This window comes from Diadema setosum, chromosome 2 (assembly GCF_964275005.1).
Source record: "Diadema setosum chromosome 2, eeDiaSeto1, whole genome shotgun sequence".
NCBI lineage: Eukaryota > Metazoa > Echinodermata > Echinoidea > Diadematoida > Diadematidae > Diadema > Diadema setosum.
Window position 1 is genome coordinate 607,561 of NC_092686.1, and position 18,093 is coordinate 625,653.

Here is an 18,093-nt window from a genome sequence, read left to right on the forward strand (position 1 = left end):
TGTAAGATTTAAGACTGCTGGCGACAGTTACAAAAAAGAATGCTGTCATGACTGTTTGACTGTTAAGAAGTAAAATGATGGTGAATGATCGTGATTATCCTGGTAAAAGATGATAAAAAAGAAAGAAAAAAAATCTAGATTTTATGACTCTGCGTATGCTTTCATTGAGAATTCGATGATTGTAAGAATTTTTTTCATCCAGAGTGTTTCGAATAATAAAGTTGTCCCGTTTTGTATACACCGAAAAAGTTACACATTCATTGAATGAGTGTATATATACATAGTGTAAATAATGTACCCATATCGTCTGAATTTGATATCATGTTAAACAGTTATATCTTGTACATGCCAATACATTTTGATTATGTTGTTTTTCCTGAGATGTCTACTTTGTGTAACGTGAATAAATATGATACATGTCAAAAACGACTCCTCAGGAGGTGCGCCTAATAAAGCACACCTGATTGTAGAATGCGTGTACGAGACACGGGGCCATCGTACCCTTAGCAACCAAAGGTGCATGTGGGCGGATTGGAAAAGAAAGAAGGAGGTTAACGTGGGTGGGTACTCGTAGCTGCAGTGCTCCTGATATTATGGATAGATGCACGGGTGTTGAAGCCATCGATCAAGAAGAAGAAGAGGTGGTTGTTAAGTAGGAAGAAGAAGAGCGACTCCTTGAGGCCGGATTCTCCTCCCCCTTCTCCCCGTCCTGTCCCATCAATTTTGCCGCCCTTGGATGCCCCGTGCGTTGGCTGTACATCAGTAACCATAGTTACACGTTTTGTAGCTAATTGTCCATTTGTAGACGTTGTGGGAAGATACTGCACTGAATAGGAGCTGAGCAATCACCATGCAATCTTGGTCATCTCGATCGGGCGTAAGGCCAGATCACAATAATAAAGGCTGGATTCTAACCACAACAAACACTTAAAGTTTCGTCATCTCTTGCCTGTGTCTCTTTTCGTGTCTCATGCCTACGAAGTTATTAAATTAATTTTCTGTTGTCACGTTAACCATACTTTGATAGTACAAAATGCAATCTGGAAATGAATTAGATAAACCTTCAAATTTTCACTTATAATCTTTAATAATTATATTCATAAAGTGGAATGTAAGAAACTGTCTACTATATAGCATGCTAGTGTCCCTTCTTTTTTTGTCCAGTTTCTCTTTCATACAGCAATTATTGTATTGGGGTTGTAGAAAATTTGCAGTTTCGCAGGTATTCTTGCAGCAATAAGGATCCGCGACGCTTCTGTATACGACGCGCCTCCTCCCGGGATAGACAATGGCGACTGACGTTCGCGCATGGGCACATCATCATTCTTTGCCTTTTAAAGTGCCGCATCGTAAACATTAGCGGCGCAGATCTAAAGCTTGCTATTAATATTGATCGCACATATTGAGGTTCTTAACTTATGCCCAATTTTGACGAAACCTTTACCATTAAGTTGCCTTTTTATCCCGAATTTTACGTAAATCTCTTAAACAGTGAAACAGAAGTGACTGCGCCCCCACATGAGAAAGATTGGATACGGGTTTTTGAACACAATTACTAATTTGATTTCAATTCAGTTTATATTTATGTTATCTCTATCTCTACTATAATCACTAGCATATACATACAATGTGAATAAAACAAAAATACGTCAATATTAGTAATGTAAAAAAGCAGAGCACATATTACTTTTGGTGAGAATTAAAAAAGTGAAACATAATTTAATGTTGAATAATTTGGGGGTGGAGATTGGGGATCCAGATTTGTGCGTCCCATTATTACCGTATACGTACAAAAAAAGAAAGAAAGAAAGAAAGAAAGGGTGAATGGAATGCATTGTCTCCATGAATGCAGTACACACTATTTAATCATTTGACCAAGTTAAACATAATTTACAAATAACATCATAACAATTAGGGATGTTAAAACCAGATCAAGTGTGTAAATCTAACAGAGATGAGACCTGAAGATTCATAGCGTTGCTTTAGATTCCTAGTATAGTGTTGAAATAAGAATGCTGCTATTTTGAGCTTTTTTTTTTTTTACTCACATTGATATATTGTCGTTTGTGTATGTTTGTCTGTGTGTTTGTGTGTGTGTTTTCGCTCATGTGGAGGCGATGTGCGTGTGCAAATGTATGAGTGTTCGTGTTTTCTTCGTGAGCGTGGAATGTTTGTATCCATGTACATTATGCGGTGGATCAGTTTGTGCGTGTTTGTGGGTGTGTATGCGTGTATATGTAAGAATATATATAAATATATACATATAGAATATATATATATATACATATATATATATATATATATATACACACACACATATATATATATATATATATATATATATATATATATATATATATATATATATATACATATATATATATATATATATATATATATATATATATATATATACACATATACAGTACATACATAGTCATAAATATGTAATTTTGGCTTCTCTTCCTATCCACTCTACACTGTCTTTATGCATTAACTAAAATATCTGCCCCTCTTCAAAAGAAAGATGTGTTCAATTATTAGATTCAACGTATGAAAAAAAAAACACGAACGTGTAATAATTATGTTTGGGAATACTTCGAGGAGTCAATGTATACTCTATACGTCTAGGCATCGGAAGGGAGAGTCGTGAATATCGCGGAAGACATAGTAGTATACTGTATGAAATGTTGTGTAAAAGGACGTTGTGGTTTATTTGTGTGTGTGTGTGTGTGTGTGTTTGGGTCGTAATGTGTAATATGTATATGTATGCGCTAAATCCATCATTTTCAATGGATTTAGCGTTTTTTTAAGTAAGCTCTTCATATATATAATAAAAATATTGTGCAAAAGGACGTTGTGGTTAGTTTTGTGTGTGTGTGTGTGTGTGTGTGGGTGTGTGTGTGTGTGTGTGTGTGTGTGTTTGGGTCATAACGCGTAATATGTAGGAGGACCTTAACCTTTACGGAAAAGAAGAGACAAAAAAAATGTATGTTGGAGTACCAAAGTAATGTCTGTATATGCAATGTCGTCGTGGTTTGGCTGTTGGTGCAATCATAGTGCACCAAAGTGATGGCGCCGCGTAATACATGGCGCCTGTCCCGGAATGCACGTCTGCGAATCTATCATGAGGTGGTTTAGGAGGCTGTGCTAAGTGTAAATGCCAGACATTTTGTTTATGTGTAGCAGAGTGAGAAGGCAAAGCATCCATCTAGGAAGATTTTGTTTTTCTTTCCTTTCATCGGAAGTTGATTTCGTTTATGCAAATTTCCGATCGATATGCAAAAGATATTTAGAAAAGTGCGGATTGTCAAACCAATAAAATCAAAAGACGTTATGTAGGATTATGGATGGCTAAATTTGTGAAGCGTAAGTACTATGCATTCTTGCACTATAAAGCAAGGGATAAAACAAACAATTATATACGGCTTTAACTTTTTCTGTGCCATGGAGTAAAATGTGCACATATTTCACACACAAGCCTATGGGCAGGTAATTAATGCGGCACGTATAAACAGGGTTAATTCAGACATATTATGGTATGCATAAGAACGTTATAAATTTCTACCGCGACTCCTGAGGAACCACAGTAAAGAAGTACACCTGTAATCATGATGCCTCTTGAGCATAAAGGAGAGGCAGAGATGTCCGCACTAGTCCAAGAAAGTTGAGTTGTCGATGTGTATTAATCATTAGAATATTTAACCTTCAAGGATTTGTGCGAGTGCGTGTGTTCGTGTTTGCTGCTGTGTATGCATGAGTGTTTGGGTTCTTTACATGTTCCATGTTTAGCAACAAGGCAGATCCAACAATGTCCAAGACCCAGAACGACGTGGTACAACCGGTACATCGTCGCTGAGGCCAAAAATCTCAACATCAGTTGGTAACTGGTTCATTTAAAAAGAAATGTCACTAAAAAGAGTTGAAATGTAAGAGTTTTCTTCTGATGACATCAAACGTCGATGAAACGTGACGACAATTACAGGCAACTTCTTACGATTTGTTGGTGATTTTCATTTTCATTTTGCTGCCTTTTGTGTATATGACAAAATTCTGCTAGAAATAAATCAAAGACATTCATAATTAAATAAAAGAAAAACCTCAAAACAATGAAAATCTATTCCTAAAATTATATGCAAGAGGTAACAATAATCAATGTTAGATGACAAAAAAATTGTAAAGAAATCTTAATACATGTACGTACAGACGTAAAACAAAAAGGTGTCTTAAGTATACAAAAAAAAAATGATGAAAGGATAGAATCAGGAAAATTATGAAGGTTATGTGCACTAAGGCCATATCCGGCACATCTTATAGACTAGTATCAGACATGGATATGTTAAGATGCGTTTCACTTCGGCTTTAATCAGAATAAACCTCATTCGTTTGCAGTATATACAATTTACACAATACTGAATACACAGCTTGCCATGGCAACTACACTTCGTGTTCTGCAGCACATTTCCATTTTGCTGAGTTTTAATTTTGTCCCTTTATGTCTCTACATATCAAGCATGTATTCTGCGTTTTATCTTGGGAAGTTCCCATGCACTTATCACCGCTTATCTTTATCTAAAATAGACACAGGAAAAAAAATTGCGATAGAAAAACGATATCTTTCAAGTGAAGTTTGATATCTATGGTGACAATGAAAAATAATGAATTGAACCAAATCATTTGTGTAGGCAAGAATATTGTTTCAAAAGAATTTTAAGCAACACTCTCCTATACTTATAATGCATTCATCAAAAGTATAACTTGGCACTAGCATTAGGACCTTTGTATGATATACGAGTAAACTCAGTATAAAATAATCGTTACAATGAGCACTGTTCAATTCTTTAGTCTAAGGTGTACTACTTTTCTCATTATTGACTTTCCTACGAACATTTCAGAAACAGACGTGCAAAATAATGACCCGTTTGCTGTTTGAAGGGGTTGTATATTTTTGGTTGAGAAATAACTTCAGGTTTCTTACCTTTTTTGGCAGAGATAATGAAAAATCACTTATGAAATATGAAAGAGCATGTAACCCCAAGAGGAATTCAACATTTATTTGATGAAGACTAGCTATGAAATGGCTGAAATATCCAAAACAAAGCGATTCTATTAGTAGAATCGTTTTCTTTTACTCTATTTTTAGATGTCTAAGCCATTCCAAAATCAATTTTCATCTAATAAACTTTGAACTCCTCTTAGAACACCTTTTAGAATGGTATGCTCTGTATTATTTCGTAAGTTGTTTCTTGATATCTCGCAAAAAGTTAAAAGCTCAATCCTTATCTCCACCAATACTATACCATCCCTTTAAGATATCGTAATGGTGATTCTTAAATCAATTAGCATGACCAACATTGTCACTATGCTAACAGCTCACATTTGACAAATGATAATACAGAATGACTTGCCATACATGTTTTGAATGTTCATTAAGTTTGTGCATTATATATTGCCAAGCTTAAGGATTGAACGGATTTTTCTCTTTCTCTTTATTTTTCGATCAACCAAACAGTCATTACAACCGCGCTCAAAAGCAATTTCCAATAGCGATTTATAGTTTTTCTCTCTGCATAAACTTGCTTTTCGGAATGTCTTTTAGAATGTTAAGTTATTAATTTCTCATCGTTTTATTGTTAGAACATTGATAACTCGCTTGAACTACTTCATTTGACTGAATGTGTTTGCATACATGTACTTTAATTTCTCGGCTTCGTATAGAGAGATAAAAATTTAGCAAAAAGAGGCCATGTCTCAACATGCAATATTATTGATAACATCGTTATTCTTCCAACATCCTTTCAGGTAATATTTACGTCTTCAGAAAAGCAAAAGGGTTTCCAGAGACAGGAATGCAAAAGTAGAGGTTTAGGAGAAATGTTATTTTCATTGCTATGTTATGAGAAAATGCAACATTCGTAGGAAGCTAGGAAAATCAGAGTCGTGTGGATTTTTTTTTTCAGCATGAATGGTGTTGGATTATTCCTTTCACGTCTACACAGTGCTACAAATACACGCATACACCATAGCACGTATTATACACACTCACTGCCGCACACAATATCACACTTTACGTGTGGCTGGATCTGAGAATGCAATTCGCACTACAGCGGTATAAAGCTCAGACACTCGATAAATTTCTATAAGGGGTATATTTGAACGCTTTGTCAATTGGATTTGCCAGCTGGATACAGACTGCGATGGTTATTGAGAAGGGAGAGAGGGGAAAAGTATCGACCACGAGCTATATTGGATCCTCAGGCACGACGCGTGATGAGAATAGGAGAACGAAACACACTCATCAATAACAGAATACATGAATAAAGAAAAGATAAAAAAAAAAATACCGTCACAATGAAAATGCAATAAAAATATCGCGCATTCTTCAGCCAGCTTTTGGAGTGTAACCACAGAATGACGTAAGTGCTGCTCCGTTATTTGAAGACATGTCACGTAGCTGACCATATATATCACTGGAACTGAATCAAAATTATATAGATTTATGCCCCTCTGCATTATTTAGTTGGTGTAGATCACTTTTCAAATTTGGAAAATCCCCTTTATTAGTTACCCATTGCTATTTCTTTTTTGACGCAAGAGGGCTATTTCGTCAAAATGTATGTGGAAATCAGGCCAAGTACCAAAGTGACAAAAGCGTGCTTAAGAAGAGACAGCCTGAATTTCCACAGTCCTCTAGTACAGACGGCATGTGATTGCTGTTTTATAGCATTTTTTTTTTAATCTAACAACCTTCATTATGAAGTCAGTCAAATGTTACTACTCCGCCATGCTAGATGAAACACATATCACTCAAGATTTAAATCATCCTAAATTTGACTCTAACCCTCCTTCTTTGATGGTTGATGGTTAGATATCGCAATCGTTATCGTGACATTTTAGTTATAAGATAATTTCACGGTGTCATCACCTTTCGATAGTATATCATAACTTAAAAGCTATCACAGTCCAAACCATTCTCAGAGTGGTAAATCATGAAACTCTGCAACATATTTTTTTACTTTTTTTTTACACCACACAGACTTCAATTTGCCAGCTGTTTGACGATTGTTAGCCTTACAGAATAATATGTCGGCTTAAAGATCTTAAATATGGATGGAAATCTACACCTGAGAGGGAGATCAGTGCGGCAAACAAATAATGATAAAAATCGCTTTCCCCGCAAAGGTCTAACGGGCTAGTGTTAACAACCCACATTCAAGTTCCCTATAGCTCCGTATCGCAAACTACAACATAGAATGGTCACCCCGCTCATCTAATTTTATCAAATTGTTTAAAACAATTGTCTCATTTTTGCATTTGTCGTGACACTTACATCACATCGCATGGAAACACTGATTCGAGCGAGATGGCAAATGATGACATCACGATTAATGCCGAGACTAATTTCGTTCTTATTAATGCTTCTCAGAATACACATATAGTTGCTTTTGGTATTGTCAATTAAACACACAGTAAATTTGAACAATCTGGTGGTGTTTTGTGGTGCGCACGTGTTACTGCCTACGAAAGCTTAGTTACTCAGAAAGTAACGGAATGACCACACAATTCATTTCAAATGGACATGATTCCTATTTCAAAATGCAGGATCATGTGTTTTCACATGGTGTTTAACGATCACCACAATTACTGACAGATAGTTAGATCTTCTGTTGAACTACGAAATAAACAGCAACTGATTCAGTTGCATCGACTTACCGTGATATTTAGGAAACAAAGAGGTAATCATAAAAACTAAAAAGGACACCTTAAATTATGCTAAAATACAATTAAGACCTAAGTCTACTCTTTGGACAATATTTTGTTGAACGTCTACAAGTGTCATGAGATATCCAGTAAGCAAACTAAACATTATCCTAAGACTCCTCAGACATACTGAGAATTCTCAGAACTTCACAAATTAAGACCTTTCTACAAAAACAAAGTGATTTCTGGCCTCTGTGGTAACAATTATGTCACTGTGTGTGTCCCGATTCTGTAGTCCATGATATACAGCGATTGACTTGAATTAAAAAAAAAAAAACACGACACAAATTTGTCCTAATCCAGGTATCATTACTAGTTGCCTTCGGAGATCTCGTCAATTTGTCCCGGTATGCGGTTAGCTTCTAACTCTGCAATCTTTGCTCCAGTCGTCCTCGAACTCCCTGTCGTCGTCGTGGTCGTCGTCGTTCTCTCCAAAAATTGGAAGAAATCCTCGGCACCGCCAGGGAAATCGTCCTCATCCTGAGAGCCGCGCCGAAGGATGCAGTTCTTGCAGACATCGGCCATGTGAGTAAGCTCCTGACGAATGTGTCGGTTTAGCATGCCGTAGAGAATCGGGTTAATGACACATGAGGTGTAGGCAAGCCATGTGGTGAGGCGTTCCCAGAGCTCTTGGCGGCGAAAGGCTCCATGAATGACGCCAAATACGTGAAGTATGAAGTACGGTGTCCAGAGGAGAAAAAATGCCCCTACAATCAAGAGAATGGTTTTTGCAGCCTTAAGGTCGCCGCTTTGGGAGGACTCTGAGTGTTTGGATTTGGTTCGTGAGAATCGTTTAATCGAAAAACAGTTATGAGAAGTGGGAGAGGGGACATCTGTTTGCTTTGAGTCTGGCTTAGATCCCTCTCCTCTAGCAGGTCCTCCTGCTGTTCCGGTTTCTCCATGTCTCGATTGACTCACTGTCGGCACATCTCGGCGCGTCGTTGAACCGTAGTTTTCTACGGAAGGCAGAGGACACACCTGACGCGCAGCCTCTCGCGCAATGTGAAATACTTTGAAATATGTCACTATGACAACCCCTCCTGGTATCACAAAACACAATAAGGCTAATGCAACCACGTAGACAATATGACGAACTGTCCGCTCCCAAACAAACGTGCAGTGTCCACGGTTTGCGTTAAAGGAATACGAATTTAGACCGAGCAAGGGCGGCACCGATAAGATGGCAGACTGGGCCCAGATGTAGACTAAAAGAAGGACCGTCCTTTTGATAGTCATCTTTGCCGCGTAAACCATAGGATGAGCGATGGAGTAATATCGCTCAACGCTAATAACGCTGAGAGTGAGGATGGAGGCTGTGGCAAAGAAAGTATTGCTAAATCCATTGACTTCGCAGTAGGTTTGTCCTAGTCTCCACTCGCCCATACCATACGCTACGATCGAGAACGGAATGACTGTTACCGAGCATAGGAGATCTAGAGTACAGAGGTTGGCAACAAAGAAGTGTGTGAGAGTATGAAGAGCCGGTGTCTTTGCGAGAATGACGAGTACCAGCGTGTTGGCGACGATGGCGGATAGATTGATAGCAACCATGAGCACCATTTCAAAAATTATGGCTATAGCTGGTGTTGAATCGTGTGCTAGGTCTGTCCTGTTCCAAGACATATTCAAAGAGGCTGCATCCATTCTCATGTTGTTGTTTTTTCGGTCTCCCGCTTGCAGCTCGTCTCCTGCGAGAGAGATAACTATGTTAAGAAAAGGAGACACGCAGATTTACGTTTCGAGCATCCATGCACACACCTAATCCTATATTTCGTCTTAAAACGCTGTGAAATGTCTTCTCACTGCGATTTGTACATCCGCAGGGAATTCCTCGTCGAAGTTGAGATTTATGTACTAACGGTGCAGTATTCGGTCTTTCTGTTCTGGTTTATGTCACTAGCAAGCATAAAATGTGAACACACACTTAACTATCACGTGCATGCTCAGATGAGATGTGAGTCCGTTATGCAAGCATCCAAAAAGAACTTTATTTCCATTGAAAGTCAAGTAGAATGTTATTTAAAAAGTCATTGCGGTCGATGTTCCTGAGGTGCGGTATTGGTTTCCACAGATGCCCTGTTGCCTGGGGATAAGTTAGAGACGTAGATACAGGGGACTTTATGTGGGATCACCTCGATCTTAATGAGTACACTCCATTAGGTTATTTTACAGTGCTGTACTTCCGGATTAATACATGTTTTCGTCATCAGCATCGTGTTTCCGACAGCAATGTATTTACACTATGGTGATTGTAACATGCGCTCCAACTTTTTGATATAAATTCAAATCATGATAGCAACGTGGGCAGAAGAGAGAGAAAAAAAATGATCACTCCATAGATCGTCATCAAGATTTTTCGAATAAAGAAAAAGTCAGGTCGTGATTATAAATCGTACTGAAACAGAAAGGCGCGTCATTCAGGAACCAGCTCCTTAGCAGATGCTTTGATTTCTAGATGTTGGAGTTTGTTGACGAGAGATGCAAGCACTTTCAGGAACGCTTCGATCAATGCTTGGAGGAAGCCGAAAATGAAACAAAAATCGAAGCACCAGCGGGTCTTGCCGTTCACAGTTCCTGCATGCAGTTCGAGTTAATTAAACAAGGTAGGAGAGAAGGCACCTCGACAAAATAACAAGAACCTCCGAAAAATCTTCACTTGGCGACACTTCTCTCGTAGCCATTAAATAATCGATGGTAGCGCGACGTTCACCACGCAAAATACTTTACATGTCAGCATGAGCCGTCTCCAATTTGATCATCTTTAACTACTTTATATTTTTCATTCTCCTCCTTTGAAAACTGAAAATCCTAAAGCTGTAAAGATTCGAGGCACTCGATGCATATTTTTTCCAAACAGGAATTCGGCACAATAGACAAGTTCCACATCATGTTTACTTACGCTCATGTGACAATGTAGTTATGCGAGGCCACATAAGGGATGTGAAGTACAAGATTTCATTTCCAGTCGGTAACACGGCTGTGGTATAAATAATGTTTATGAAAGATTCTTGCGGACGTAAGATACTCAAGACTCGCCGTCGTTTCTGTTCTCCTTCATCGTGGCTTACCACTCAGCCTCGCAGCCATCCAATTGAGCAGACGACACAAATCCTTTGCTCTTATGTTTGTTCCCTTCCATCGCCCAGTGACGTCAGAACCAGATCACGTGATGTCAACACCGCGTAATGCTATCTACTTATACATATTCACGAGTGTCTATATACAAAGTGGAACCAAATCAACTGTTTCACTTATTAATCGGGCTTCTCACTAACTTGGTGCATCGAAAAACGTATAACGCGTTGGTACGATTTTAAACAGGGCTTAGACACCGACGCAATCAGTGTAATGTAGCCAAGACACATGGCTGCCATTATATCTCCATATTCTCAGTAGTCGAATGCAATGTGACTGAAGTTTATGCTATTCTTCATATTACTTAGCATACGTCCTAACTATGCTTTTAACATTATATCACCGCTAGTTTCACTCGGTTTAGATAAGGTAAGACAACTGAAAGATATTTGTTATTACGTTACAACGAGGATGATAAAACGTTCTGACTTAGCTGGTTTGTTACATAAGCAAAACGAAAGGAAATATTTGAAGACGTGTACAACTGATATATTCTTCACGCTCACGCTCCAACCCATATCTGACTCTGTCTCTGATTTTAACACATCCGACTGTTCAAGTTTGGTAGACATCGATGATCGCCTGCAAATGCAGTCTGAAGGAATTAATGACTGGATGATTAAATCACAGCATGTACAAACATAAAACTTGTTCGATCGACAAAGATTTTTCGTAAATGTAGTTTGTTTCTGCATTCAGCGGTGATGTCATACAAAGACCTTTGGAACGTGATGTAGATACCTGTATCACACTGAAAGTCACATGGAGAGAAAGGGAGACTCCCATTGAACACTTGTCGTGTTATAATGTTTGTGAGGCTTGTTTTCGACATACTGGCGAGGGAGAGAATGAAAAACAACAACAAGAAGATATTCACTACAAGCCAGCCGAATCTCATTAAGATAGAAGGGTTTTGATGTCGAGAGTGATATAGCGTCTAAATTCGTCCGCAGGTCGAGGACAAAGGTACTTCATTCATGCGGCAGGCGATACACTACACCGTTTCAGCGTTAGTGGATCCAACCTGAATTGAGGGTTTGTAGAGTGTCTTAAAAACCGTCATCATTTTGCTTGCGCCATTAGACGAAAGTCCCTTCCGATAGAATCGAATAACAAATCGGGGGGGGGGGGGGGGGAGAGAGATCGGTGCAGAAGAAGACTTGAGTAAACACGCATACTATAGTCTAGCAGCCAGAAAGGGTCCCCGTGCACCCACCCTAAAACAAAATTCTACGATATGTTCGAAGATCGTCAGAACCTGTATTTTCCGAATCCGGTTGTCGCCAGTGGAAAAAAAGGTTGCGCGCGCGTCTAATTTGCATATTTCTAAGATGGGCGCCGCCCGTTGCTAGGAGACGGATTATTTTTGAATAACTTTAGTTAGGAATAACAAATTACCATAAAAATGGTATCATTTTGAAGAGAATTAAATTTCCTACAAGCTGATACCCCATTTGATGGGATAAATAGATGTTGTCATGAAATATTAAGGAAGGAATTATGTTTTTTAGCATTTTTCTAAAAAGATCAGGAATTTGGTTATAATGTTCTTTTCCATACATTTAATATGCATTTACAAATAACATTTGAATTTTCCCATAATTATCCCCCAAACATAGCTATTATCATGTGAAAACGGCTTTCCAATACATCAATTCCTTTAAAAGTTACACGACATTAAAGGGGATATGGTTCAATAGGTTTTACAGCAATATCTAAGGGTTATAATGTCTCCGCGCGCAATTGCGTAGGTTCTGTATGTGGGGTTTGTTGTAGATCACTGCTATCTATTGATCAAATCTCATCGAAATCGGCGAAGAAAGAAAGAAAAATTACACTTTCTATTCCTTATATGAAATAAAAATGTTTTTTTCTATTCTGTGTTACCAAACTCAATCCATTCAGCTTCCCATATGAACAGTTTCTTGTCTTTTTGGATTCCCTCCAAGAACGTGAAATTAATCACAACTTATCTGATATTAAAAAGTTAAAGAAAAAAAACATTTACGTGACAGTTTCCTCTTATTGGAAGATTAAAGTGAAAAAAAAAGAAGAATCTTATGCTAAAAGCCCTAAGAAATAAAAAAAACTTGTTAAATGGCCTTTCAGAGTTTAAAATGAAACATGGCTATCTTATTTTTTCATAACAAAATGAAGGGAAGTATCTGTGTAGTTCATGTCGGCCCATACTGGGTTACATCATAAATTCTTCAGAAATGGTCCCCCGTGCACCCTCCCCCCCCCCCCCAAAAAAAAAAATCTACGATAGGTCAAAGGTCAAAGATCGAGTGAAATACATGCTCTCCTATTCATCCAATTAAACCTAGGTCAAGGAAGGTGACCATTCAACACATTTGTGACAAACATGCCATTATAATATTTTGCCAATTTTGTGAAAATGTAATCACACATTGTCCACATGTACTATAGACCATTTAGGAGAATCATGCATTATGGCGGAGGCATACCAGTCGTCATAGCGACATTTCTAGTTTAATATTACAACGAAGATTACGACTATTATTAGCAGTTGGTAATTAAGTGGTGTACGAAGACTAACTCAAACAATACATCATTATATGAGTGGCTATAATGTACAATTGATAAAAACCCAATAAATCTGTTTTTTTTTTCCAGGTTATACAGTGCGTATCAAAAAAAGGTAATCCAACTTTGGCGGGCTACTACTTTACAATTGTCAGCTATGGAGAGCTCAATGTTTTAATTCTAATGATATCACAAACCATCAAAAGCTATGCTGCCGGCTGAAAGCAATAACAAATTTACTTCTTGTATATTATAGAAAGAATGGCCACGCGAAAGTAACAAGATTAATGCTCTGTTACTGGGAATTTGAAAACAATAATGACATTGTTTCCATTCCTGTTGTGTCGTTGGTTGTTGGCGTGTTTCCTTTCAAAGAGTGAAAGTAGTAGTAGGTTAATAGATGTCGGCGTTAAAGCTTGTACAATATAACAATATTGGTCAAAGTTTATTATTCCGAAGGTTCATTTTTTTTCCCCAAAGGTTCGTTATTCCGGAGGTTCGTCATGATATAGATAAACGGGCCCAAATTAGTTATTGCTGAAAGCAATAACAAATTTACTTCTTGTATATTATAGAAAGAAAGGCCACGCGAAAGTAACAAGATTAAATGCCCTGTTACTGGGAATTTGAAAACAATAATGACATTGTTTCCATTCCTGTTGTGTCGTTGGTTGTTGGCGTGTTTCCTTTCAAAGAGTGAAAGTAGTAGTAGGTTAATAGATGTCGGCGTTAAAGCTTGTACAATATAACAATATTGGTCAAAGTTTATTATTCCGAAGGTTCATTTTTTTCCCCCAAAGGTTCGTTATTCCGGAGGTTCGTCATGATATAGATAAACGGGCCCAAATTTGTTATTGCTGAAAGCAATAACAAATTTACTTCTTGTATATTATAGAAAGAAAGGCCACGCGAAAGCAACAAGATTAAATGCCCTGTTACTGGGAATTTGAAAACGACAATGACATTGTTTCCATTCAAAATTCAAATGGTCACCTTCCTTGACCTAGGTCTAATTGGATGAATAGGAGAGCATGTATTTGGGAATTTTAGGACTTTAACTTGACTTTGGCCCTTTCATAAGTTTATGCATTAAGTAATTTTCAAGGTATGGAGAAAAAGTGCAATTTTTGTATTGTGTAGAAAATTGTTACCATTTTCATCTGGCCTTTGACCCTAAAATTCATAAGAGAATCACTGTCAGGTAGAACATGCATAAAAATGTACTAAGTTTCAAGATGCCATGAGCCACTTCCGAGACATGGAGGAAGAAGCAAGTTCAGCACTTTCTCTTGATCTTTGATCTTTGACCTTTTTGGCAAAAAAAAAAAGAAATTGCCAGAGAATCTCTATTTTGGGTTATACATGCATACACCAAGTTTTAAAAAAAGTCCTGCTGGCATTGCATAAATATGAGGGAAATAGTAAAATTTTGAAGTGTTGCCCTTGACCTTTGACCCCATGAACCCCAAATTCCCTAGATAATCACTTCCAGTCAGTACATGCATAATATATACTATGTTCCATGAAGATACCTTGAACAATATCCAAGATACAGAGAAAAAAAGTAAAATTTTAACATTTTCACTTGACCTTTTCACATTTGACCTTAACCTTATCACCCCAAACTTTTACCAGTGAATTTTAATTAGATAATACCTGTATACACTAAGTTTCAAGAAAATATCTTTAGGCATTGCAGAGATATGAGGGAAATAGTGAAATTTTAAGCATTTGACCTCGACCTTTTGACTTTTGACCTTGAGCATGTGCACCCAAAAGTTGATAGGCAGAATTTCACCCCCAATACACATACATGCCAAATGTCAGTTTGTTTGTTTTTTTGTTTTTTTTTTTTTTTTTGTTACGCTGTCCGCAAAATTCATTACGGACGGAGAGAAGGACGGACGGAAGGACGGACAACCCGAAAACATAATGCCTCCGGCACCACTTCTTGGCGGAGGCATACAAAAGAATCTAGATTACATAGGTGAAGTAATCTTTGAAGATATGTAAATATTGATATGTACGGTATTGAAACTGTCGTGTTGATTATCCTTATGGTAAGTTACCACTCTCGTGGAATTCACTAAGCTGGGTCCACTTTCTCGATTCGCCCGAAATCGTGGTCTTACTCGGGGACTAATCGTGCTGATCATCAGATAATCAAATCTTGATGTCAGTCAAAGACATTGTGTTGATCGTAGTAATTTTTCGAACAGTCCAATAATTCTTCTACGATCAACACGATTACCACCATAGACCTCAAGATGTGATAAGCCATGATAAGATCACCACGGTCACTCGTAGACTAAGAATCGATTTGTGATAGATAGTATACATGTATTAGCATATCGAGACTCGCGACAATGGCAACCTAGTGAAAGTGTTTAACTGCCATGTCAATAATCTTTTGGGTATCGATAATGCACATTTATAGTTACTCTATCTAAAAAGGACCGGCGGACGAGTAGGGCATGGATATCTGAAAACATTGGATGGTGTATTTAATTCATGCATGAGTTAAAATGTTATTCCAGCGGAACTTACATGCGCTCTAAAAGTGGATTGCACGTCAGATGCGCCTATAGCAGATACACTTCAAATCATTTTAGCAACTAATTTCTGTGGAAAACATGAAAATATTGTATTCGTTGTGGTTAAACATTTACACTCTGAATATGTCTAATGTTTAACACATTAGTCATACACATACATCCTTGAACACAAACACACACAACACAAAAGTATACAAACCTGCATAAATATAAACGTGATATATATATATATATATATATATATTTATAGATATAGATATATTATATATACATAGTTATAGTATATACATGCACACATACATACATACACGCATGCATAGTTAATGTTCCCTCAGACATTTCCCTCATGTTTTATAGATCCATGCATTAAGGTCTACTTAACCATAACATTTTTTTTTCTCTCTCTCTCTCATTTTTGTATAATATTGATTATTAGTCACTCCTAACGGATTTAACAACCAAGTTTACGTTGTATTGCATTTAAATCAACCCATGAAATCATTTTCTATAAAAAAAACCCCACAGAATTTGAAAGCGACTGGATTTGACTTGCAACTATTCGTTTTTATCAATGCCATTCCTTGGTATTTGTAATCTATCTATTAGTTTCTTGGCAATAATACACGTATGAGCAATATGTTTAAAAACCATCAGGCGAACCACCAAAGAATGAGAACACGTATGTGCGATCTTATCTTAAAACGATAAATTGATTTCATGCTAGAGCATGGTGAGAAATATTTCGCTTGTGCGGTATACATGTAACTCTTATTTCGACATCTAAATAAAGCATTCGAGTTTGATGTTCCATGAATGCATTAATGGCGTATTGAATAAATTCACGAAATTCATGACTGAGCTCATTTCCCCTGCATGAATGCCTGTGTGCGATACTGGAGGTGTGAGTATGTGTGTGAAGATGATCAGAAGAATGAGAGTTGATGAAGAGAAGTTTGATTAATATCGATATGTTGGAAACCCCTATCCAGGTAAGCCCGTTTCGGCCGTCATGAAATTACACCTCTCGTAATGCCTTCATTCTATTTGATGAAAAAAGACGTAAACTAAAAGTGAAGCTGAGTAGATCAAAGGTGATAGCGAATAAAAAATTTAATTTGTTTTCATATTCTACAAGATTTAATGATATTTAATCAATAATTTGGATGTAAGAAGTGATAGGGTCTCATACTTGCAATGATTATTATAGTATTACACGCGTTAGCAAGTGCGGAAGTCGACATTACCCTTAAATTTCTGTATAACCGTATTGAACCTTTTCCCTTTAATGTCGTGTAACTTTTTAAGAAATTGGTGTATTTAATAGCCGCTTTCACAGAATAGTACTTATTTATGGGGTTTAACTTAAGGAAAATTCCGATGTTATTTGTAAACAGAAATTAAATGTATGGAAAAAACATTACTGAAATCTGTATTTCTTGGGAAAAATGTATTAAAAAAAACAACTATTTATTACATAAAACGGGGTATTAACTTGTAGGAAATCTAATTCTCTTTAATATGATACAATTTTTATGGTAATTTGATATTCTTAACTAAAATTATTCAAAAATAATCCGTATCCTAGCAACGGGCGGCGGCCATCTTAGAAGTATGCAAATTAGACGCACGCGCAACCCTTTTTTTCCGCTGGCGACAAGCAGATTCGCAAAATACAGGTTCTGACGATCTTCGAACACATCGTAGATTTTTCTTTTTTTGGGGGGGGGGTGCACGGGGACCATTTCTGAAGAATAGTAACCCAGTATGGGCCGACATGAACTACACAGATACTTCCCTTCATTTTGTTATGAAAAAATAAGATAGCCATGTTTCATTTTAAGCTCTGAAATGCCATTTAACAAGTTCTTTATTTCTTAGGGCTTTTAGCATAAGATTCTTCTTTTTTTTTTCACTTTAATCTTCCAATAAGAGGAAACTGTCACGTCAAATTTTTTTCTTTAACTTTTTAATATCAGATAAGTTGTGATTTTGGAGGGAATCCAAAAAGACAAGAAACTGTTCATATGGAAGCTGAATGGATTGAGTTTGGTAACACAGAATAGAAAAAAAAAACATTTTTATTTCATATAAGGAA

General features: G+C 37.2%; 1 protein-coding gene across 1 annotated transcript; it reads right to left on the reverse strand.

The window, feature by feature from the left end:
* Positions 1-8,073: 8,073 nt before the first annotated feature.
* On the reverse strand, positions 8,074-9,405 carry LOC140246342 (probable G-protein coupled receptor). Its single transcript, XM_072325814.1, has one exon. The coding sequence runs from the start codon at positions 9,403-9,405 to the stop codon at positions 8,074-8,076; it is 1,332 nt and encodes a 443-aa protein (XP_072181915.1).
* Between the last annotated feature and the right edge of the window lie 8,688 nt (positions 9,406-18,093).

What these genes read in the sequence shown, in the direction of transcription:
- LOC140246342 (XM_072325814.1), bottom strand. Translation starts at nt 9,405, where the DNA reads ATGGATGCAGCCTCTTTGAATATGTCTTGGAACAGGACAGACCTAGCA.